The 24221-nt window shown below is 28.0% G+C and overlaps 1 protein-coding gene across 1 annotated transcript in view; it reads right to left on the bottom strand.

The window, feature by feature from the left end:
• Positions 1 to 1220: 1220 nt before the first annotated feature.
• LOC145838684 (plasma membrane calcium-transporting ATPase 2-like) overlaps positions 1221 to 24221 on the bottom strand; it is a 57508-nt gene continuing 34507 nt past the window's right edge. The window contains exons 13-21 of the mRNA XM_082946312.1: positions 23719 to 23898; positions 21265 to 21459; positions 18822 to 19013; positions 15535 to 15748; positions 9003 to 9214; positions 8213 to 8362; positions 7281 to 7412; positions 5309 to 5380; positions 1221 to 2653 (exon numbers count right to left, since the gene is read on the bottom strand). Of these exons, the coding sequence (XP_082802438.1) occupies positions 2504 to 2653; positions 5309 to 5380; positions 7281 to 7412; positions 8213 to 8362; positions 9003 to 9214; positions 15535 to 15748; positions 18822 to 19013; positions 21265 to 21459; positions 23719 to 23898 (1497 nt within the window). The 3' untranslated portion in view covers positions 1221 to 2503. The remainder of the gene's footprint in view (positions 2654 to 5308; positions 5381 to 7280; positions 7413 to 8212; positions 8363 to 9002; positions 9215 to 15534; positions 15749 to 18821; positions 19014 to 21264; positions 21460 to 23718; positions 23899 to 24221) is intronic.

Below are 24221 nucleotides of genomic sequence, written 5' to 3'. Positions count from 1 at the left end.
AAATAATAAATTAACTTAACATCAATTAGTTCCAAAGCTACAATGTTTTTAGTTTATTAACCATTTAAATAAGTGGAAGATACTTTTCTTTAATTTTTCTAACCAAACATTACCTACAACTATAAGGTTAAAAGGTAGTTATGATTAAATTAACAATAAAGTGACTAAAATTAACCTTAGGAAAATAAAAAACATAAACTTACATTTAAGGCATTCATATTTATAAAAACAATATGGTTTTAAATATGTTGGTGTAATTGAATATATGAAACTTTTATGTTCTCAACTTGTAAAATACAGCTTTTTCTTTCATAAGAAATTTTAATTCTATTGCCGGGGATTTTATTTTTTTATTCTACTGCGGGGATTTTGTGCTCTGCGATTTAACATCTCTGCTTTAAAGTTTCGTAAACGGATATAAATTAATGTTAAAATATTATTTAAGTCTGTACGTAATAAAAAATAAATGTTCTTTGCTTTTTATATAAAACGGACGACGTTTTGAAAACATTGGCATTTAGGTTAAAGTTTTTTAACTTAAATATTTCAAACGTTTGTTTTTAAGATGTAGCCTGTTCGTTATCTTAAGGTTCAATTGTGTGCTTATTTGTTATCGAACTGTATATTTGTGATCATTTATGTTTGTTTTCAATTTGTAAATAAAAACAATGAGTCTTTTGATTTGTATACTAATTTAATCTTCTATAAACAATACACATCTCCATCTATCTAACCCGTAAGTACTAGTTCACGTATTACTAGAATGAAAAGGTTGAAGAAGTTTCTGAATGATTTGATGTCTTGGCAAAATATATTTCTTATCATGCTTAAGGTGATAGGAACACAAAAATGAATCATTTTTTTAACTTTTTTACAGTTAATTACTGTAGTACTGTTAAAGTTTAATAAATACTTTTAGTTTTTGCTAGTAAAGCTAATCTTGTGAAAGTTTTATAATTTTATATACATTTAAATGCAAAACATACTACATTTTAAATGGGAATTATTTTTTACAACTCATCTAAATTTAGTTAAAACATCTATGTCCAAATACTTTAAGAACACTTTATGAAGTAAAAGATACATAAATTGCACAAGTTAATAAATAATTTACTTATATAATATTCAAGTTAGTCAGTTTAACTTGAATACACATAAGTACTTTAATGATAAAAATAACTTTGTAAACTTACAGTTAAAATAAGATACACACTTTTTTACCAAACGGGTCAAAAATTTATTCTTACGAATTAAAAATTTAAAAAGGTCAAAGTTAAAATGAATAAAAACAAAAACAACATGCTTTTTTTATTTTATTTATGAACTAAACTAAATAAATCTTCTAAAGTTCCTTACATGCTTTATGCAGAGGTCAATTAAATCAAAAAATTGTAAAAAAAAACGCTTTTAGTGGTAGGCAAAAAGAACTCTTAAAAATAAACTTTGAACAATTTAAAACAAAATAGAACAAATACAAAAAATAACTTATAATATATATATATAGTAGTAGAGTTAGATATACCTTAGTTATGTATGCAGAAGAGAAAAGAAGTTAGAAAAATATGCATAATGGTTCGTATAGCCCCCTATAGTATTTCGAATTTTGGAGTTCATTGTTATTCGTGCTTTGTGGAAGTTAAATTGTGACGTAACACAGCTCAGTAAATGGTGAACATAAATATATAAGAAGTGACATGAAAAATTAATAGTGCTTCACAAAAACTGCATTATGAATTGACGGTGTTTTTTTTCATTCAATTTTTCTGTAGCGACGAAAATAAGCGAAAAGTTGGAGTTATTTTGGGGTCAATTTAAGACTAAATTTTTAATTACAAAGGTTTTTATCTAATGTACTGAAGTTTTAATATATTTGTAGCTGAAATAGAATGAAAGTGTAACATTGAAAAGATTGTGCGTCAAGAAAGTGTATTTTGTTTTTGTGAGCTTGAAAGTCGTTAAAGCTGGTGAATTAGAAGAAAAAATTAAACACTCGAAAATGAAATAGCACACTTAAAAAATCTCAACAATAAAAAGTTAAATAAAACACTCTGTCGAAAAAACAACGAAAATTTTTGAGGTTTTGGACAAAATTCAAGCTGTTTTTCCGAAAAGCATCTTTGTAGACAAAAATAAAAAACTGCGCATCAATAAAATAAAACTTGAGTCAAAAAAGCTGTATAAGTGGTAACATTGAGAGTAAATCTATTTTTAAACTATGTATAAAATTGTGTAACCTAATAAAATGGCACAATATTTCTTTTACTTAAAATGGGACTAAAAATTGATGATTCTATAGTTTCATAAGAAGGGGTGACTTTGTAATTTAACTAAACAAATATAAGAAATTTCACTTTTTTAAAACAATTTACCATCCCAATACTTTGAATTTATATTTTTTCGCGCCGGAAACACAAAACGCCCGCCAACACATTTGAAACGCCAAAATTCTTCGAAAAATCTTCAAAAAACTTCAAAGTCCTCCCAAGTTGTGTTAATTGTGACGTCACTGCTTGTTGTTCGTGACGATTTCGTCGTCGTCGTCGAGGGGGCCGGACTTTTGGGGTTGGAAGCGGTGGATGTTGTTGACGGTGGACTTGTTGCGGTTCGAAGACATCTCGTACAGCGACGATCTGAACGCGTTGACCACTCGGATCTGTTGGAATTAATATTTTAATTAATTTGATTATTAGAGAAATTATAATTGCAAAGTTTTTATATCTAAATGTAATTAATTTTATTACAGTTTTGTGCACATTAGAGTTTTTTTATTTTTTCAAGTCTAAATACTTTAACTTATATACACATTTATATGGGCGGCTGTAAACTTTGAAATCAAAAGAAAAACTGTTGTTAGGTTAAGATTTTTTAGATTTTTTTTTCTCTAATTCGCTAAGCTGCTTTTTAAAGCTTAGATTTGCCCAAATTATTTTATTTTGTAAACTACTTACAACAACAAACTTATACAATTATTACAACAATAAGTGTTAGAACTTTACATTAGTTAACTTTGGTGTTACTGTAAGTTTTACAGTAAAAAATAAAAAGCTGTACACAAATTATTAAATTTTTAGTTTCTTTTTACCTTTTATAAATGTCTAACTATTTTTATAAGACTGTGACCTTATGTAACAAGTTTAATGACTTAAACAACATTTTTAGTAAAAACAATAACTTAATAACAGCTGCAATTTATAAATATTAGTTATCAAATTTAATTATGTAACTCCCCTGAGTAATTTTCACTTAATATTACATAATATATTATAGTCAGTTAAAAAAAAACATAAGAAGAAAAAATTAAGAGATAGTTTTAAATTAATATTTAAAAAAAGTGTAGCATAAAAAAGTTAAAACCAGAATTTTTTTTCACTTCATAATAAAAAATAAAAAGAAAGCAGGAAAAGATATAAAATAGTTCAAGATTAAAAAGTAAAGAAACTTCAAGATTGCTGTCGGAGGTTTTTGAATTTTCTGACGTGTTGAGGACTTCCTTGTGGAGATGGCTGCGGTGTTACGTCTGGTGTTATTAATTGCTGGAGTTGCAACCAGTTGTGGTGCGAAACCTACGGGGAGACAACTAAGAGAAGAAATTATAAGGATGAATAGAAAGCTGTGTGAATGAAAACAAGCTTGGCGAAAATATTGAACAAGTTGTAAAAATCTCTGGCAGTAAAGTCTTCAGAGGAAAAATAAATATAATATAAAGAAAGTTAAAAAAAATAATGAGTTTGCAACCAATTGTAGTGTGATACCTTTGAAGTTTCACTAAAAAGTAATTGATAGTTGTAAAACTCAAGTTTCAAGCACAGAGAGTGTTAAAAGGTATGAAAAAGCAAACTCAAAGTGAATTATTTAGAATCATGACAATTCGAAAAGTCAAGTCACAAGAAAAACGAACAATCCTCACATGAAAACAGTTGAAGAAAAGTTTTAAAACTTAAAAAGTGCTAAAAGTACAAAGAAACAGTGTAACATTTCAGGTTGTGAAAAATTCTATCTAAAAAGCAGTAACACAAAATTTAAAAGTGTATTGAAAGAAACTCTTATTGAAAGTAGGAGAGAAAGTAGACTCGAAAAGCATCACAACAATTTTTTATTAAAAATATAAAACATCAACAGTTGAACTCTAAGCACCACTTGCTGAAATATAAAGCTAGGAAATTTATAAGAGAACTAAAAAGCCATCAGAGTAAAATCAAAACACACAACAAATAGACTTTAAAAATATATTATTTTTATTTCATTTAAAAACTGTTAATTAGAATTTTTTTAACCCATTATAAAGTAAACTATAAAGAACAAGAAATGATAAAAACTCATAACAGAATTTTAAGAGTAAAAAAAAAAAATTTTGTAAAGAACACACATAGTAAAATAGAACAAATTGTTATTAATAAAACTTAACTTATTTGACTATTATGGTATGAAATCTATGTATAAACTTCTTACTATTTTCTAACTTCTCTTTGAAACCCTAAGTGAAAAATTCCTCAAGCTTCGAAGAAAAAGTTAAAATATTCACAGTGTAATATTTTAAATACTAATACACTGTTATGCACTTTTAATACCATCTTACAATAAAGAAATTTTATACATCAAGTTTGAGTATAAGCAAACTTAGCTTGCTTTAAAAAACAACAACAAGTCATATAAAAACACGTAATAAAAAAGAAAATTAAATTGATTAAAATAAACCTACCATTTTATTTATAATTCATAGCCTAAACTACATGTTAGCATTAAATTTAGAAGGAAGTTATTAATATGAAACACACAATTTGTTAGTTTGTTGATAAATCAAACACAAAGATGCGGTTAGTACTTTGAACAAACGAGCTACAAGAAAGATAACATGAAAGGAGGAATCTGAACAAAAACCAGTTTTCAAATTTTTGAGTATTGTGGAATTGACTCTTTAACATAGTATTTATTTTTTATAAATAAACACTAACATACTTTCAGTTTATTTATTGTAATCATTTTTGTCTTTAATCTTTTATATCTAAGCAACGTAGTCAAAACTGACTTTACTTTTGTTGATTATTTTTATAAAGCAAATTGCTTCAAGTATTTATTTAGTTACATGGTCTAAAAAGTTCCCTTTGCAACATACATTTAAGCCTGTGACCACCCCAAATTTTCAGCAATGGAAAAAAAGTTTACAACCCTAAGAAAAAGTGTCAATTGACAAAACTAGAACCAAAAAAATTTGTTTCTAATCAGATTCCGAAATGACAATAAAAATGACACACACATGAGACACATAGAGACACCCAGGCAAAACAACAAACAGATAGAAATATATTACATCTGAGGTGTTCTTCTTCAAAGTTCCGGATCTGATTTCAGACGTGTGCTTGAAAGCTTCCACTACATTTATCTGTTGCAAGTAAGAAAATAATAAGAAGTAGGAGAACAGAAAAGATGAATGTAAGTGTAAAAGAGTGATAGATAAAGTAATGCGAAAAAAATCAGATATGTAAAATTGAAAAGAAATTCCATCACAATAGCAATATTTAGCCAATACTTTTCAATAAAGTATAAAATGTTTTTAAAGACAAAATATTAATCATTAAGATATATACTGACTGAATATTATTACATCATTGCTCAACTGTATAAAGCACTCTAACACTTGTCTGGTTGGTAAACTGTTTATAAAAGAAAATAAAATTTTAAAAACTTTAAAAACTATAAATATGTTAATTACTACATATTAAAATTATAAACTTATTCTCAACATCTTGTCAAACATTAAAAAGTTCATTGAACTCTGAGAACAAAGAAGTTTAAACTAAAACAAACAATTTCCGCGAAATTGCAATTATAAAGCTTTTTTAGTAGAGGAATAATTAATATAACAACAAAATCTTCCTTGGTTGTCTTACACAAGTTATTCAAATAAACTGTATTTCGGCTATATGCAATTGCAACCTTAGTAAAGTTCACCTTTATAAATATTTAAAAACTTTTCAAAATTGATCATATTTAAAGTAAATCTGAAAAGCTTTTGTCAAACACATAGTTGATTGATTATGAAAAAAAAAATTAACTAAACAAACTGTAGGACAGTTTAAGTAAAACTCAATTTTTTTGAACAAACAGAGTTGAATAAAACAAATGTGCGCACTTTAAATAAGATTACAACTTTTAAATTTTAATCTTAAACTTTTTTAACAGTTTGAAAAGTTTTAAAACAATACTAAAATTAGACTAGTCAACTGAGAAGTTATTCTAATACTGAGGTATTTTGATATCAATGTTGAAAAACTTGCAAATATAGAATTTCGTGAGTGTCTAATCCTGTCTGATTAGTGGGTGAATGACGCAATTTGATATATGACGGGCAAATCTCTATTCTTTTAATCTTGTAATTTTATCTTAATTTTAGACGGCCCTGTCGGAAATGCTACTGTTTGTAATTAGATTTGTAAACTTTTTGTCAAAAAAAATGTTTTACAGAAAAATTATTATTGACACAAAAAAAAAATAAAATAAACTAAATGACGTTTGTTTTAATGAATGTATACAAAATTTTACTTAGATGTTTAGAATTATCATTTTTTTGTTTAGAGTTAGCGCGTTTATATAAAAATGTTTTAGTTGAAACTAGCTAGTTTTTACAAATTTTCAAACGAAAATAGTATTAAAACCAGCTATCATTTATTTTTGCTTAAATTTTATAAAGACTTACACACTAAAACTAAACTAGAAATATATTCAATTTTAGTTTGTAATTAAAATAAAAGAGAATATTTATTTAAACTATTTTTTATGTTCATTTTTTTAAAGTTTTTCTTTATATATAAAACATTTATATAAAAAATTAAAAAGAAATACTCTTAACAAATAAATTTAACAAAGTAAAGCTAAGCTGTACACATGATCTAAGGACAAAACGTTCGAAGAGGACAGACTATAAGAAGTTTTACAAAAGATAGGAGAATCTACAAAGGCTGATTTTCTCACAGACTTGTCATCAAAATTCAATTTTTTGATGACGTCACGAAACTATGACGTAACTAGAAGCGACTTTGTTTAAAATTTATATTTTATTTTAAAACAACGCATCAACTGGTGGAAGGCTAAATAAAAGAAGCTAAATAAAATAAAAAGAAGTTATTTAGTTACACTACCTAAACTTAAAAAACAAAAAAAAAATTTTTTTTTTGAATTTTCATAGATAGCATAGAGTTGAAAATAAGATTTCTTGTAACATGGTAGCCTCACACCAGTTGACGCAAAACTTCCACAACAACACGACAATTATGACGCCATACCTGCTGCTGTATCCTGTTGAGGCCGCGGAACCACAGAATCTGTCCCCTCCTGATGGAGTCCTCCGTGAAGTCGTGAGCCGGCTCGTTGAGGCCGTCGTCCGACGATGACGAGTCGTCTTTCTTCTTCTTGAACTGTTGACGAAATTTTAAATATTTTTTACATTCCCATCATGAGTAAGTCTTAAGTTCGTTTTTTGCATCAATAAAATCTTCATTTAGATTAAAAATTTTACTTTTTGCTTTGTTGACAGAATACAAGATATAAACTGTTGATTATTTTACTTTTAAATTACATCCCTATTATAAGTAAGTCTTAAGTTTATTTGTTTGCATTACAATGAAAACTTTTTTTAGGTAAAAAATTTTACTTTTTGCTTTGTTGACAGAATACAAGATGTATTGATACAATTGAGTTTATAAAAAAAAAATTTGCAATACTCAATAAAACTATCAAAACAAAAAACAGAAAAAGCTATCTAATACGCAGGGTAAATTTTGAAGCCTCCGTTTGACATTAGCAATGAAGTAAAAACAACTTTCGGTAACTTACAACGGACGTGGTGGAATCTTGTTTGGGAATTACGCTCAACCTTGTTCGACACTTGTACAAATTTATTATTTTAATCTTAGTGTACTGCACTCAATAGTTTAAAACTTACTAAAAAATATAAAAACACTTAAAACGACTAAAAATAAACTTAATCGGTGGAAGGTTTTTGGAACAATGAATTCGGCTACTAAGTTTAAATTTGTATGACACTTTTACAAATACCTTAGTTAACAAAACTTAATAAGTTGATGCAGGTAAACGTAAAAAAAAATATTTCCGAAATCGGTCCAAGACACAGTTGAATTGTTTTTATAATAAAAATTATTTTGTTTAACTTTTTAAATGTCGAAACCAATTTAAGTTTAATAAAATTGCCACTAACAAGGTTCTTGGGAACGACAGAGTTGGGGATGGATGAAACGAGCTGACCCCACAGCAATTCCATCATGCCGAGGAAAATGCACCACAGCCACTGCGATAAAGTCAACGGGGTTGTGGTGAAAGCAACTCCTCCGAACTGCACTATCAGCACCTGTGTGGAGAACAAATATAGAGTTAAGACTTTAAAACATTCAGGTTTTATCCTGTGTGGAGAACAAATATAGAGTTGTACTAAGATTTTCAAAAATGAAAGTTTTATTTTAAAACTTCCAACAACTTTTAATGACCTAAGAAGAAACCCAACTTTTTGAAATCCGGTGAAACTCACCAGGGTTGCCAATCTTTTTTGATAATTCTCTTCCAGGTTTTTGAAAGTACATGTTTTTGGGTCTATTTTTAGTTTAAAGTTAATTTTAAGGTAAAAGACTGTGTTAAATAGTATAAAAACATTTAAAAGATACTTTATATGTGTTTTTTAATAGAATAAAATTTGATGATAACAAAATTTTTTAATCTATATGATAGATTTTTTTGTGTCAAATCAAAATTTTTCTACTTTACATGTAAAAACTGTTTCTAATTCCAGGTTTCTCCAGGTTTTTTAGCAAATTTTGTTCAAAATTCCAGTTTTTATTTCAAAATTTCTCATCTTTCCAGGTTTTTTTTTTGCCTAAACTTTCAAATTCCAAGTTTCCAGGTAAAGTGGAAACCCTGAATATAGTTATGAAAAAAAAAAGTTTACAAACTAATAATTTAAAAGAAAAATATATACTAATATATATATGTTATACCTGAGCAACGAAAGTTCCGACCAGTATGGAGCAGAAGACGGGGTTGGTCCAGATGCCGCCGAAAACGTCCCTCTCGCCGTGTATCTTCCTGGCGTTGATCTCGTTGAATATCTGCATCATGACGAACGTGTTGAAGATGATGGTGAAGTGCTGGGTGGGGGCGGCGTGAAGGGTAAGCCCCCTGCCGTTGTCTATATCGAACAGCTTCTCACCTGTATTTTGTTGAAGATATAAATATGTGTAGACTTATATTTGAGGTTCTAAATTTAACAAAAACAGTTCTCTAACTATTTAAAAATAAGAGGACAAATATACAAGATAAGTTATTCAAGATTTTTACTTGCAAAACTGAGTTTGACCTTTTAAAGAATGATCAGTTACAATTTGGCCTATTTGAATAAGATTTAAATTGTAACTGAATATCCCTTAAAGGGTGAAACTTAGTTTTGCAAATAAAAATCTTGAATAATTAATCTTGTATATAAATATGTATAGTTGTTTAAACATAATTTACTTGATCAAACATATTTTGTTTTATAACATAATTAGAACCGGTAAAACCTTAAGTGTTGGTAAATTATGTTTTGCTTCATAGCTTTAATATCATATATATATATGTATATACAAATTGTTCACAATTGTAAAAATGTTTTGAAATTCAATCAATTATAAAATTGCTCAGAACTTAAATTACTATGAGTTAGAAAGGCAAGCCTGTATACAACACATAAAATATGTCCTAAAGTAAAATCGTGTTATAAGCTAAAACTATATCAGTTAACTTTTCACCAATTGATGATTTAAACCAAATTTACAAATTTAGAGTTTTAACGTTGTCTATATCAAACAATTTCTCAATATATTAGTTATCAAAAATTACTTCTAACTTTTTAAAATAATTTGCTAAACTATAATCGCTCAACTTAACATCTATATCCATCTATATTGTTGAAAGGTAAGTATTTTTTAAACTAGGCTCAATATTCTGTTATGTTTATAACAAATATGATGACGTAAATTATGCGCATGTGTCTTGGAATTATTTTTTATTCAAAGCTACTTAATACTTTTGTTAAAGCTCATAAAAGTTTCTAATGTATGAAAAACTTTCTCACTTTAAAGAAAAATTTCCAAGAAAATATAAGCTAGAAAGACTAAATAGTGTGTAACAGATTAAATTTTGTCTTGGTCAAAAAATGTTTCCTAAACTAAAATTAAAGGGTTTCAGTCAGTGATTTAAATTTTATTTATACAATTTTATTATAACTTTTATCTTTTTTACAAACAAATGGAAAAATAGCTCGAACGAAATTATCTCGAATGAGTTCATAAAACAATTGTTTAATTCAACAAAATGCAAAGACAACTTCTTAGCAAATTAATTTCAACTAGAAGTATTACATCAAATTTTGCAAGACTTCCAGTTAATCAAGTCCATGCAAATTTTCTTGGACATGAAAAAAAATTGCAGCACAGAATCCAATTAAAAATTAATTTGCGTGTTCGAGAAAAATTGGAACGCTGAAACACAGAGAGGGCAATAAAAATGGATCGATACTTGTGCAATTATTCGCGGGCAGAATTTGATCAACTGCGGCTTGATGACGCGCTTTGAGAGGAGATAATTATCCAAGAATACATTTTACAATTACCCAAGAATACATTTTATAGTTATTCAAGAATACATTTTATAATTATCTAAGAATACATCTTATAATTATTCAAGAATACATTTTATAATTATTCAAAAATATATTTCATAATTATTCAAGAATTTATTTTATAAATATTCAAAAATACATTTTATAATTATAAAAGAATAAATTTTATAATTATTCAAGAATATATTTAACAATCATTCAAGAATATACGCACTGACACTCAGTAATTAAGTGCAGATGTTAGGTTAAATAAATGATAAAAAATAAGAAAAAATTCATTTGTTTGGTTTAAAATATTTACATGGCTAAAAATATAAGCAGCAGGTTTTTTGTTACTTTTTTAACAGAAGCCCAAAGTTAAAAACCGAGTACAAGTTAATGACTATAAACAGTACAAAAAAAATAAATTGTTTAACTTTAATTGCAACTTAAAAAAAAGCTGCCAAAAAATTATTTTTGTTATTTAAATAAAATTAGGCGATTCAACGATTGGCATTTAGAATGGAACTGTTTTATTCTGAACATGCGCATTCACCGTCGTTAATTCGATTTTTAATGGCATTAAAAGTATTTTTAGAAGAAATGTTACTAAAAATGAACAACATCCTACTGTGCTGCGCAGGTTCGCATTAAAAATAACCTCAAAAACAAAAATAGCTGAAAAGTTACTGACGGCAAAATTGGTTTTTATTTGTTTTTATCAAAATTCGAATAAAATTCGTAGTTTAATTCTGTTCAACGATCAACTACAAACCAACACAAGCGAATGAGTTGAGAGTATATTTAAACGAAACTTACATAACAATTTCACTTACTTTTAAAAACATTACTGGCCTCAGTAAAAACATCAAAAGAAATTCGTTTTTTATTTCAAAAAAGGCTGAATAAAGTAACTTTTTGTGTTTTGCTTCATACGCAGTGTAGTCGGAAAATCAATGCAACGTAAAAACATTGATGAGATTATTGCATGGCGCAACGCATAAAAATTCTCGAACACATTTTCCTGTTGTTTTATGTAAAAAATATATTTATCTCAGTTTTATTGTTTCAATTGAAAATTCGGTTATAACCATGCGTCCTGAATCACTACAAAATGTTGAAAGCATCAAATACTTATCTTTCCTGCAAAAAAATCATAGAAAGGGCTGCAAATAAAAAATATCAAGTGGTTTTCTGCATTCAAATTTTGATCATCATCAATCGTTTTTGTAGGTTACATCTTGAATGACGTTTATATTTGTAATCAGGTGTCTGGCCACCAAACAGCCGATTCACAGCTATTTAAGCTTTTAACATTGAACTTTCACGCGCTAATTTTTTAGTAAATAAGAAAACAAAAAGTGGCATTCACAGTGAGACTTAACATTTGTGTGCTTGTTTACGATACAGAAAATTTCCGTTTGAACTTTGAAAAAAGCCGATCCCAAGGATGCGTCGAATTATGACGTCACAAAGCACCAGCTTTTGCGTACGCTGCTGTGACGTCATAAATTGAAATGACGAAACAAACAAATTTGGGCTTTTCTTTCTTTTATGCAGGACAATTCGGTACGACGCACAAAAACGTAGCCTGGTCAAATTTTTTTGAACAAGAAAAATTTATGTTGAAAAAGATTGACTTCTTTAACTTTAATTTGTAAGATTTTTCCTCACTTCAGTAAAACTACATTCGTAATTAAAACAGTTTTTACATTTCTGCTTCAATTACACATCCAAAAGTACTTTTTTATATTCTTTGATATTAGCTTTTTCTGATGATTCGGAAGATTAGATTCTTGCAAATTCCCAGATGTTTACAGCGTTGCAACGTACCTTCTAACACAAAGTAACGTTGTTTCACGTTTTCTCCAGTATTCATAAAACTTCATATGAAACCGTAGCGACGCAAATGCCACGGTAAAATCAATAAACTCGCAGCATATGTTGAAAATATTTGGAAACTTTTTGTTTCACCACTTTGCGGTGGCTGTAAAAGTTGAGTTTTCATGATTTTCTTCAAATTAAATTTTTGCTCGAATACGTGAATTTATGGAATATTTTTTATTTCTCTGTCGAATTTTCGATTTCAGCTTTTTACAGCAACCAAAAACCTCTGGTTTTTAAATACAATTTGGTGAGTTATAGCAACTTATTATTAGAGATATATACTAGCTTTTGGAGGAAAATTTTTGCATCCCATAAATAACGTTAATAATCAACAAACTTGAGACTTCAAACAAATATAGAAAGAAAAAATCAACACAAACTAAAATTTTGTTTTAACAACTACAAATTTGTCACTTTTGACAACCAATTCAAAGTTAGCTGACGTTCAAAGCGAAAATGAAAACTTGGTGTTTTCGGACGACGAGTTTAAGTGGCCATCGCGGATTATCTGTCGCGTCACAATGCTTTAGCGGCAAATCAATAAAAATTATCAACTGAAAGTTTTCGGAAAAGTCAGTTTGAAAGATAAGCAAGAAACTTGTTTGGAAAAACGATGATTTAAAACAAATATGAGCAGAGTTTAAATTTTGCAAATCGGCATGAGAAAGCTGCGGGTTTTTGTAAAGTTCTTAAAAAGTTTTTTGACAACTAATTAATATTTCATGGTAAGCGTGGTGAAATCCCAGCTAAACTCGGTAATACCGCTTGAAGTTTCAACTTTTAAATTTAAAAACGTTGGAAACAGTTTTGTTTGATTTTTTTTTCATTGTGAAATTGCTGTTAGTGTCTCAAAACAGATACAAACAAACTTAACAATTGTTTTTAACATAGATAAAAGATACACTTTGCTAAACTTAGAAAAAATATAACTTATCAGACATTAAAAAAAACAACAGCTTCATAAAATAGTCATTAAACTGCTTGGTTATATTTTGCATTTAACAAAAAACTGCAGTTTCTAGTACGAACAAGATAAAATAACTTGGAAAACTGTCAAAGAACTTTTGTTTACAGTTGAAATGTCGCATTTAATGTCACACCAAACATTAGATATTGCACCACGAATATGAAAGTTTTGAAACAATTTATATAAAACAAAAAGGTGTAACTTGAGTTTACATTCAAATAACAAACTTTTAAACTATGCGGAAACAAACAAAATACATTTGATAAATTCACATCAAAACACTTTAGTCAATAAATAAGTATTTTCAAAAGAAAAAAAATCATCTCGGTGCTAAATGTAATCACAAGTTTGTTTTATTTAATTATTTATTTACAACAAAGCAACAAATTATTCAACCTGCGATCAGAGTTACATTTAAAGTTTTGCCACTAAACGGAGAATGAAAAGCTACATTAAACACGGTTAAATGGCCAAAAACCAGTTTCGCCGTAAACTTTACTTATAAACTGCAACTGTGAAAACTTTTTCCTATTTTAGCGCTTTTTGTTTCAGGCAATATTGATTTATATTAAATATAAAGCCATATGGGGCGGGTACGTGTCTGTTTGCTTACAAATCAACTTTCGGGCTTTTAAAAGCGACTCAAATGTAATTACAGTGTTACTGTGTATAACTGGAAACACTGAAAGTAGAAAAGGTATATATATATATATACTTGTATTGATATTAAAAGAAAAAACTTAATAGTTTGAATTATTAAGTTATACGGGGCATATAAACAACTTTTGATCAGATATATGACCAAGAAACAAACAAAACTTGTTTTTAAATCTTAGTTTAAAGCAGTACCTACTTTTATGACTTTGTACAAAATAAATTAAGCAAGTCGTGGCTTTAATTGATGCTAAATTTCCTTTTAGTAAATTTACTCCAATGATTTTCAAAAAAAAAAGCAACAAACCGTTTCGGTTATAAAACACTTAAATTTCTTACAACACTAAAAAATTCACAACAATTCAAAAAGTAAATGCCGACTGTGAAAAATGAAAAGAACAAAAGCGACCTCAGATAGCAGTTGATCCGTACAACCTTTCAGTTTCAAAACTTCGCAAAACTCGAATCTCACTGCGTTGTTTTCCACACATTAGAGCGAAAAAAGCTTTCATAACTTTTTCCATAAACCTTCCGACTTTTCGATAAAAACTTTGTGCGCGCACACAGGTAAATGGAATTGAACTTTTGCATTTTGTTTTTATCGACCACCCTCTCAGAGCCGCGCTGTAATTTTTCCCCTTTTCGCGTTTTCCTCTGAAACACGCTAATTAAAATAAAAGTTTCAAAGTTTTCGCATGCCCGAGATTGGAAACTTTTTATTTTTCTTCTTATTATGACTGCAGCCGCAGTTTTTTTTATCTTCATTTTTTTTACTTGCATGAAACTTGGTTAACATTCGAAATATTTTTCTTTGAAAGGATTTTCAGTAAATTCACTTAAGGTAAAAATAAAATCGATGCTAAGTAAAAGCCGTGCTTATAATTGCTTGTTTTAATAAAACTATCAGCTAAATAAAGTTGTCAATTAAAAAAAAATTGTTGGATGTGCAATTGTTATACAATGCATGTGTATTTTCCAATCTATCAAACTTCAGTTTTATTAAAAATACAAGTAAAACGTAAAATTCTACGTTGGATTCAACTGAAAAACTTTTTTTTTGTGCTCTAACATAACACTATTATCAAAGTTGATCTGATTAAGTTTTTGTTTCCTGTTTTGAAAACAAACAAATAAAAATCTTCAAAACAACATTGTTTACTGTTTTAATTAATTCAATACTTGCAGAAACACAACATAAACTACTATATTATTTCCCATGATATTTTTATGCACTGTAATTAATTAACTAAATAAATAGTAACTATTAAAAAATCGTTTTTGATGATACTTTTTACAAATTGTAACTATCTTAATTAAAAGAATATTAAAGTAGAATGTTAAATCAAAAGAGTTATTTAAATAACAATCAAAATAAAAAACAAACCAGCAAACAGAAGGACGAATATGACAATCAGTTGGTACACAGCGTGACCCAGTATGTTCTTGGCCATGGTCCTGCTTATCAACGCCTTGTTCCTCCCGTACGGTTTCCTTAGCAACAGCTCCTCGGTGGGCTGCTCGGTTGCCAGGGCGAGGGAGGCGAAGGTGTCCATGATCAGGTTCACCCACAACATCTGGACCGCTTTCAGTGGACTGTCCTGTTGAGCCAACATGTATAAAATATCATTTTTGAACTTATCATAAGCAATCTGTCCTGTCAGAGATTGGTTGGGCAATTTGGATGAACTTGTTGTAGATTTAATATCTTTACATACCTTTATGATAAAAACTCCTGAAATGTTAAAATATCAAATAATTTATACTTATATGTTTTTAAATTATAACTAATTACAGTGGACTGTCCTTAAGAGTGGTGGTTTGTTTATTTTGACAGAATTTGTAAAAAATTCTACACTACCATAACTAATTTACTTTTAGTGGACAAAAGCGGTGAATTTATTTAATAATTTTAACTATTTAAGTTTAAATTTACTTGTATACATTCTAAAAACTCATAACTTAAAATAAACAAACAAATTGCTTTTTTAATTGTGTTTGTCGTTTTGCTTTCTTTGTAAACTGTTTATTTATTTTTGTAATTCATTTCGATTTTTCACGGTTTTGTTTGAAAGTTTAAAAAGTTTTTTTGATGCTTAATTAATATTTAGTTATAAGATATTATATATTATAAAACACATCAAGATTGAAGAAAAATATTCACTTATATATAGTCTTTTTTGTTTTTAAAGGATATAAACAACTTCTAATGCTTTCGACACATTTGCTGATGTAGGTGAAAGTTAGATTGATTTATTTGTTTTTGTTTTTAATATAAATAAATAAGTTTTAAAATGTTTACTTCGAAATAAACTAAAATAAGAATAACCTCTGCACTATTTAAAAAAACAATTAAATCAATTTAAAATAAAAAAAGCTTTTTTAACTGCAGAATCAAATTAATTCCAATATAATATTTTCATTGTGTTCTTTGAAAATTTATTAAAAACAACAAAGACTTGTTCATTTGAATTCATTTAAACAATAAAGATTTGCTCATTTGAATTTATTTAAAACAATAAAGACTTTCCCATTAAAAAGCACTTAATCCTTTGAACCCCTTGCATTTATAATGACCGTCAATAATTTATTAATGACACTCTTTTATTGACAGTTAACTTTAGTTAGGTCATTTTGTTTGGTTTGGTGGCTTTTGAAGTTGTGTTAAAAACCGCATAAATTTATTTTTTGATCATCATTTTTATTATTTAGTTAAAATTCAGGTATATTTCACACTGTTTTCATCAAACATAAATATAATAGATAGATTATACACAATATAATTTATAACATAAACTTATTAAGTCTAGGTCATCAAATTTCGTTTTAAAACTTTAGTTATATTTTTTTTATATTATTCAATTGAAAATAGATTTAAAGTATAAGATGTTTTGCAGAAATAAAATACTTTTTTACTTATATATTTACATACATTTAGTTACACAGTACAATTTTTATAAATAAGTTATACTTTTTTTGAAAAAATACAGGTATATTTCAAGCTATTTTCATCAGTGGATACATAGCAATAAGCAAATGTTAAATTTAACTTATATAGTGACATAGATTTTTGCTATGTATCTACTAATGAAAATAGTGTGAAATATATTTGGATTTTGCGGAATAAACTAAATAAATAAAACTTATTTAAAAAATTGTATTATGTAATTAAATGTATGTAAATACGTGTTCGACATAAAATTTTTCATTTTAAATCTACTAATACTATAATATTAACAAAAAAATAGATAAACTAATGTTTTAAAGGTAAAATTGAAGGCTTGGACTTTATAAATCTATGTTTTAATTTAGTATATAAATAGTATTTGTAGCATTTGTAAACTAAGTCATACAACAACAGTTCAAGTTAAATTTTGAGCTAGTTTTAAACTTTCCAATCAACAAATTATAAAAGTTCCAACCTTTACACCTAATAAAAACAAACTTTTATCAAACAAGTTTTGGACCGCAACGAACCGAATTTGATAAGTTTAATAGATAAAAATAAACAGTGAAAAGTTGTACAAAAATAACAGATAAAATTCGATAAGATGCCCTGAAAATCTGATGAGATAAATAGAAAAATTGTCCTTAATGTTAAAAAAAATTTTTGATTTCTATTTTTTAGTACCGTGTAGTTTAAAGTTCATTTACATAAACTCATTAATTTAATTGTTTAAATGCTATTTTCCATGACTGTCACATATCTTTTTTTAGATTTATTTAAGCACTGACGAGGTCTTTGACCGAAACTTAGTTTGTAAAATAAATTTTTGAAAGAATAAATTTATTACATAAACTCATTTAAGTTTTATTTTTGCTGTGTATAAGTGTATAAAACATGTGAACTTCAGCAAACTCCTACAAATAAACGGTCGATTTAAAGTGAATAGATCGATTTTACTTTATAACTCATGCTAAACAAAACAATGCACAAAACTTTTAAAATTTTATTTTTCAAATGATACCGCAGTGTACAAAAGTGCAACGTATTTAGAAAAATCCCTAAATGCTGAAATCACTTATTGATTGTGAATTCATGTTTATTTGCTTTCAATTGACGTAGGTGCTTTATTATTGTGTAAATACAAATTCTATTTATAGAAACCGGCTATTGCTGCAACAATTTAATATTTACGACTTTTTTTTGATGTTTTTGTTGAGTTATTTGGTGGAAAAACAAACAAGGAAATGGGAAAATTTTTTAGTTTACTTTATCTAAAAATCAGCTGAACTTTAGATCAAGTAATGTTTTTTTCACAAAAAAATAAATTTTCTATTATCAATTTGCAATCTTTTTACTTTGAAACATTTGATATTTACCAGGTCATTACTTTAATTCAGTCTAAAAATTATTTTAAAACTGCTATATAATATATGAAACTTATTTTATTGTTTTTTGCTATTTTTGATGTTCTTTAGTTTGGTTAGTTTAGTAAAAAACAATGCTACAAAATAAACTTATACTTTTTAAAATTTCTTTCAATTAAAATCAAATCAAAAAATTATTTTTTTCCGATCAACCGACCCTGACGAACCGACAATTTATGAAGGTAATTTTGTTGTTTTTTGCTATTTTTTGATAATTTAAAAACTATTTTTAATAGATTTTTATATACTTAATTTACATTTAACAAAATTATTTTTAAACCAAAATTTTTCCGATCAACCGACCCTGATGATGCAGGCGCCGAGGAAGGCGACGGTGACGGCCACCACGTTGACGGTTAATTGAAACTGGAGGAACTTGGAGATGGAGTCGTACACGTTCCTGCCCCACATGACCGCCTTCACAATAGACGAGAAGTTGTCGTCCGTCAGAATGATGTCGCTCGCTTCCTTCGCCACGTCCGTTCCCGCTATTCCCTGTTGACAGTTATCATTAGAAACATTATGCTTCATTTATGTAGGTAGCTTTTATAGAATTCGCCCAGCTACTTAAAAAGTGTAAAATAAAAGTAACTAGCTTTAAAATTTATCACCAACATCCGTTCCCGCTGTTCCCTGTTGAGAGTTATTATTAGCGGATAAAGTTTATTTATACTTTTTAATAAGTTAAGTAGGCAGAGTTACTAGTTCTATATACTCTTAATTGTTTTTTTTTTTTTAATAAATTTGAAACTTAAAATGATATTTTAAAATGTATTTCTTAGTTGAATTTAATAAAAAAATATTCCGTTAGAAAATTTTTGTTTTCAATTATTTTCTTATTGATCACATGGTTATTATACATTTATTTTTGCTCTTCCTGATTTTATATTTTATACAAAAATATAATTTTTGCAAATATCTAAATTTTTTTGAAATGCACCCGTTTATACCAGACTAGACTTTGTATTATAAATAAAATAAATTAGGTGTGTAAACAACTTATCAAAAAGCAAATAAAAGAACAAACAAATTTATCAATTAGTTGCACGGTTTACTTAATGACGTAAATTATTATGATAAATATTGAGTTCATTAACATATGTTTGTTTTTGCTGATTATTATAATTTAATGCATGAAATAAAATATACACAACCAACTATTGAGATTAATTTTTGCATAAACTTAAAATTAACAAATATAATTAATACCTACGTGCTTAATTGAAAAATAAAAATATATAAACATCATAAAAGTATCTAACTCGCTAATATTTTCTGATCATTACTTAACATTTTAAAACTTTTCACAAAACAGGAAAAGCCTTATTAGCAGTGATTAGAAGTAATGAGGCCCGCTGAAGTACAAAAACTCTCAAAACTTTTCGCAACGTTTCAACACAGCATTATGAATAATTCACTGGTGAAACACTGCAGCGTAGTTACATGTAACACCTCACTCACTGTGTGTGGAAAACTTTTGTGTACTTTGTCGCGAAATTCCGTGTTCGTTTGACAATGGAGCATGGATTTGTGATTCTGACATTTCCAAATTGAGAGTTTATTACTATTATATTATTTCGAAATTAGCTGCTAAAATGGATAAAAATTGCAATATTCTAAATTATTGCGATGTTTAAAAAATATTTTTACTGTGATTTTTAACCAAGCTCTTTTTTAAACCAGTTCAATTTTGAGGAGACATAAAATTTTCAGCTGCATTTGAATAAAATACAACCAAATGAAAACTTACTTACATTACAAACATCCTTACACAAAGTACCAACTATCATTTTAGTTTTTTTTTGTCATTTTTTAAAAATATACATTTCTATTATAAACTTTTTAGGTAATATAACAAAATATTCAAGTTCTAAACACGTCATTTTATATGCTAATAAGTTTCAAAATTTCCTTTCACTTGTCATTTAACTTTATACGGTTGTTAATATTAGATTAAGTTTTTTTATTGCATATATTAAATTTCTAGTTGTTGTACGAAAAACCCTTTAATTGAATTTGAAATTTATTTCAACAACAAATTTCCAGAAAAAAATATAAAAAATTACACCATGATATGCAAATATTTCAAAATCTCCCGTTTTTCGTTTTAAGTTTGTCAATCAAACACCCTTTTTCAAATTCGTTCCAAAAATGCTTTTATCTAACACCTAAAAATACCCATAATTCTAAACATGTTTTTTAAACAGTTGTTTTTTTAAACAAACATTTATTCTACAACAACTTAAACATAACATCTACTTAAAAAAACTTTTCAAAGTCTGCTATTTACAAAACATCCATAATTTTTTTCAGAAAAATGCATTAATTCAAGTAAATGTAAACTAGCTATAAATAAGTTAAAAATATTTTTAACTTATTTATAGCTAAATTACATATACTTTTACCTAAACTAATGCATTTTTTTATTAAATTTACTTTGACGTTTAGTAAACAGTTGGCTTTGGAAAGTAACAGTATTATACTTTTAGTGGTATGAGCCATATTTATACTGTACACAGATACCTTTGAAAGTTTTTGTAACGGCTTATTTCAAAACTACCGAATAACATGTAGTTTTGTAAAACAATAAAAACTAAATATTTTTTCATATATACCTTACTTAATTTTTTTTTACTTACACCACTCTTACAAACTTTATCACTAAGAAAGAAACCAACTCAATATTAAACAAATCCACCACAACTAAACAACCGTCTTCGTCTTTTACATTATTTAAAGCACTCACCATAGCAAAGCCGATATCTGCCTTCTTCAGCGCGGGCCCGTCGTTGGTACCGTCGCCCGTCACTGCCACCACTTCTCTCTTGGTGTTGATCTCGCTGTCAATAATACCTTTCACTAAAGTGTGCTTGTCGGTGGGCGAACTGCGCGCCAGCACCCGCAACCTCGGCCATATCTCGTCGATGCGACGTTGCTCGATCTGTTGAGCAATTTGTTTTATTCGATGTATTTTTTATTATCATATCACATCAATACAAAGTTGTATATATTAAGTTAGTTTTAATTTAGTTTTATTATACTAACCTTGTTCTTTCTGTGATACACATTTTTTTAACATGGTAATGTTGTGTCATTTCAATGTATAAAGTATTACTGACTGGTGAAAGTTTAATAAAAGTACAAATTTCTCTACTAAAGTTTTAAGTATTTTTAACGAATTTGAGATGAGAAAAAAACTTTACTAAAACCGTATTTTCATTATACTGTACAATGCCTTAGCAATGTCAAGTTAGGCCTTTTATTTATTGAAAAAGTTGTCATAATCCGGTGCTAAGTAAACCATTCAGCTATTGCCACAACTCAACAATGCAATTGTGCGCGGATTACAAAAGATTTTCACATAATTCACCACATTAAAAATAATTCGGCAATACAAAAGTGGTGAATGAAAAGATTAAACATGTGCGCCCTAATAAAACACCCATGCTAAAATTTTTTACCACAGATGAGTAGAATAAAAGATTAAATAATATTTTTTAACCTAGTTTTAGCATGCCATTTCCTATTTCAGCGACTTAAAATAGTTTGGTTTGTTTAAAATTAAAAAAGGTGTATTGAGATTAAAAAGAACAAAAAAAAAAACAAACGCACATTTTTATAAACAAACTTTTTTAACAAATAATAACAGGCGCGCTGACACAAAACACAGCAAAACATCAACATAAAAGGAAGAATATAGTGGCTACAAAGAAGTTCAGCCACTTTATCAATTATGACGTAACAGACGTTGTAAGAACGCAACTGACGCAAATCGATACATTCTGCTGCTGTGCGCTGTATATAGTATATGTTGTTTGTTTATTCTACAAGTGTTTTTAAACATACTGTTCTTGCGCAATTGTTCACACATCTATTCTGGAGTGTACAATACATGTAAGTTGTTTTGAATTACAAGTTTGTATTAAATTTAGTATGATAAACTGTTGAACACAATTTATATAATACATTAAAATATAATTTCATGTACATATATATTAAACTAAATAATAGACTGCAGTTTCATACAGCTGTTTCATATATGAGGTACTTCTCATATAATTCTCAGTAAAGCTTTAGTTTACTAAACATTTTTTTACTGTGTAATCAAATATTTAGCTCGAATTTTACTTGTCGAGCACTTTTTAAAAAACCATGAATAAATAAACATATATATATGTTTATATATATTTATATAATTTATATATATATTTATACATGTGTGTATGTAGCTGCTGCATGACACACTTAGTTTTAAACTTACATGCTGCAACTATTCATGATGATGTTTAGTTTTTCTGCAAGAGTACACATTTTAAAACGACTGTAAATAAAATTCTCACTAATAATTTGCCGTTGTTTTTAACAACTGCTTTAAGATGCAGTTAAACTTACATTTCGTTTGATCTAACTTAGTTTTAGATTTTTTTACCTAATAAACACGAAACTTTTTAAATGTGTTTTAGAATTAAACTTTGCAAACGTGTTTTGAAATCGTGTTGCAATTAATTTTTGCTATCTGTTGAACTATACATGACGTTATGGCTTAAGAACTTGAAAGTATTTCAAATTAATAACTGACATTAAGTCTTTTTTGCAAAAAAAATCAAATACTTGTGAACTACTTTTACCTGGTAACTCTCAACGTGTATATTGTCGGCAGACTTTGTTGAAGAGTCATCACTTCGACTTTTAATAAACGTAGGAGTAAATTTTTTTAAGAATGAAACAAAAATGTTAGATATACATAGCGTAACTCAGCTTACTTAGAATTGAATTTTTTGAACACTTTCAAATTTAAACATACTACATAAATAAATAAAAACATCCAACAACCGCCAACCTCCTGATCATATATTAACATTAATTGAAAATGTCATTGCTTATAAACTAAACTAAATCAATCCAACAACTACCGACATCCATTACTATTCCTGACCCTCTAGGTATAGACCAACTTAACTATAAACTATGTAAACTACCATATACTAACAAAACTACAAAGCAACCAAGTTTTACCTCCCCTATTGACTATTACTTCTTTTTACTTAAAATAGACTAATTTAACTACAAAATTCTATCTCCATAAACTACTATATAAACCACCTACATCCCCCTTACTATTCCTGACCCTCCAGATATAGACTAACTTAAATGTAAACCTTATAAACCTCAATATACTAACAAAACAACCAAGTTTTACCTCCCCCTTGCTGTTTCTGATCCTCCTGTTGAACTCCTTGCCGTCGAGCACGAGCATGTCCTTGTGTGGCTCAATGATCCCGCACTTTGCCGCGATGCTCCGCGCCGTGTTCACGTTGTCCCCCGTCACCATCCGCACCGTGATCCCCGCCCGCTGGCACTTCTTGATCGCTCCCGGCACCTGTGTGGGGTTGAAACATACTGTATTGTATTACATATATACTTATATAAATATGATTACAAATTGCTATTAGGTTGTGATAACAGAATTAGGCTGAACCAGTAATTTAAAGATAATGTTAAGGAAATTATTAATCTTGATTGCTCCCGGTACCTGTATAATTGGAGGGGTTGTGATTAGAACGTCACAAACTTGTTTATTGTGTCTCAAAGTGAGCTGTACAGGGTGGCCACTGTTTATTTAGAAGTCTCTTCCAGGTTTTTGAAAGTACACGTTTTTGAGTTTATTTTTAGTTAAAAGGTAAGTTTAAGGGAAAAAAACTG

The sequence above is a fragment of the Thalia democratica genome, chromosome 6 (genome assembly GCF_965202585.1).
Source record: "Thalia democratica chromosome 6, ktThaDemo2.hap1.1, whole genome shotgun sequence".
Classification (NCBI taxonomy): domain Eukaryota; kingdom Metazoa; phylum Chordata; class Thaliacea; order Salpida; family Salpidae; genus Thalia; species Thalia democratica.
The sequence above is the reverse complement of the archived record's forward strand: the minus strand, read 5'-3'. Positions and strand labels throughout refer to the sequence as shown.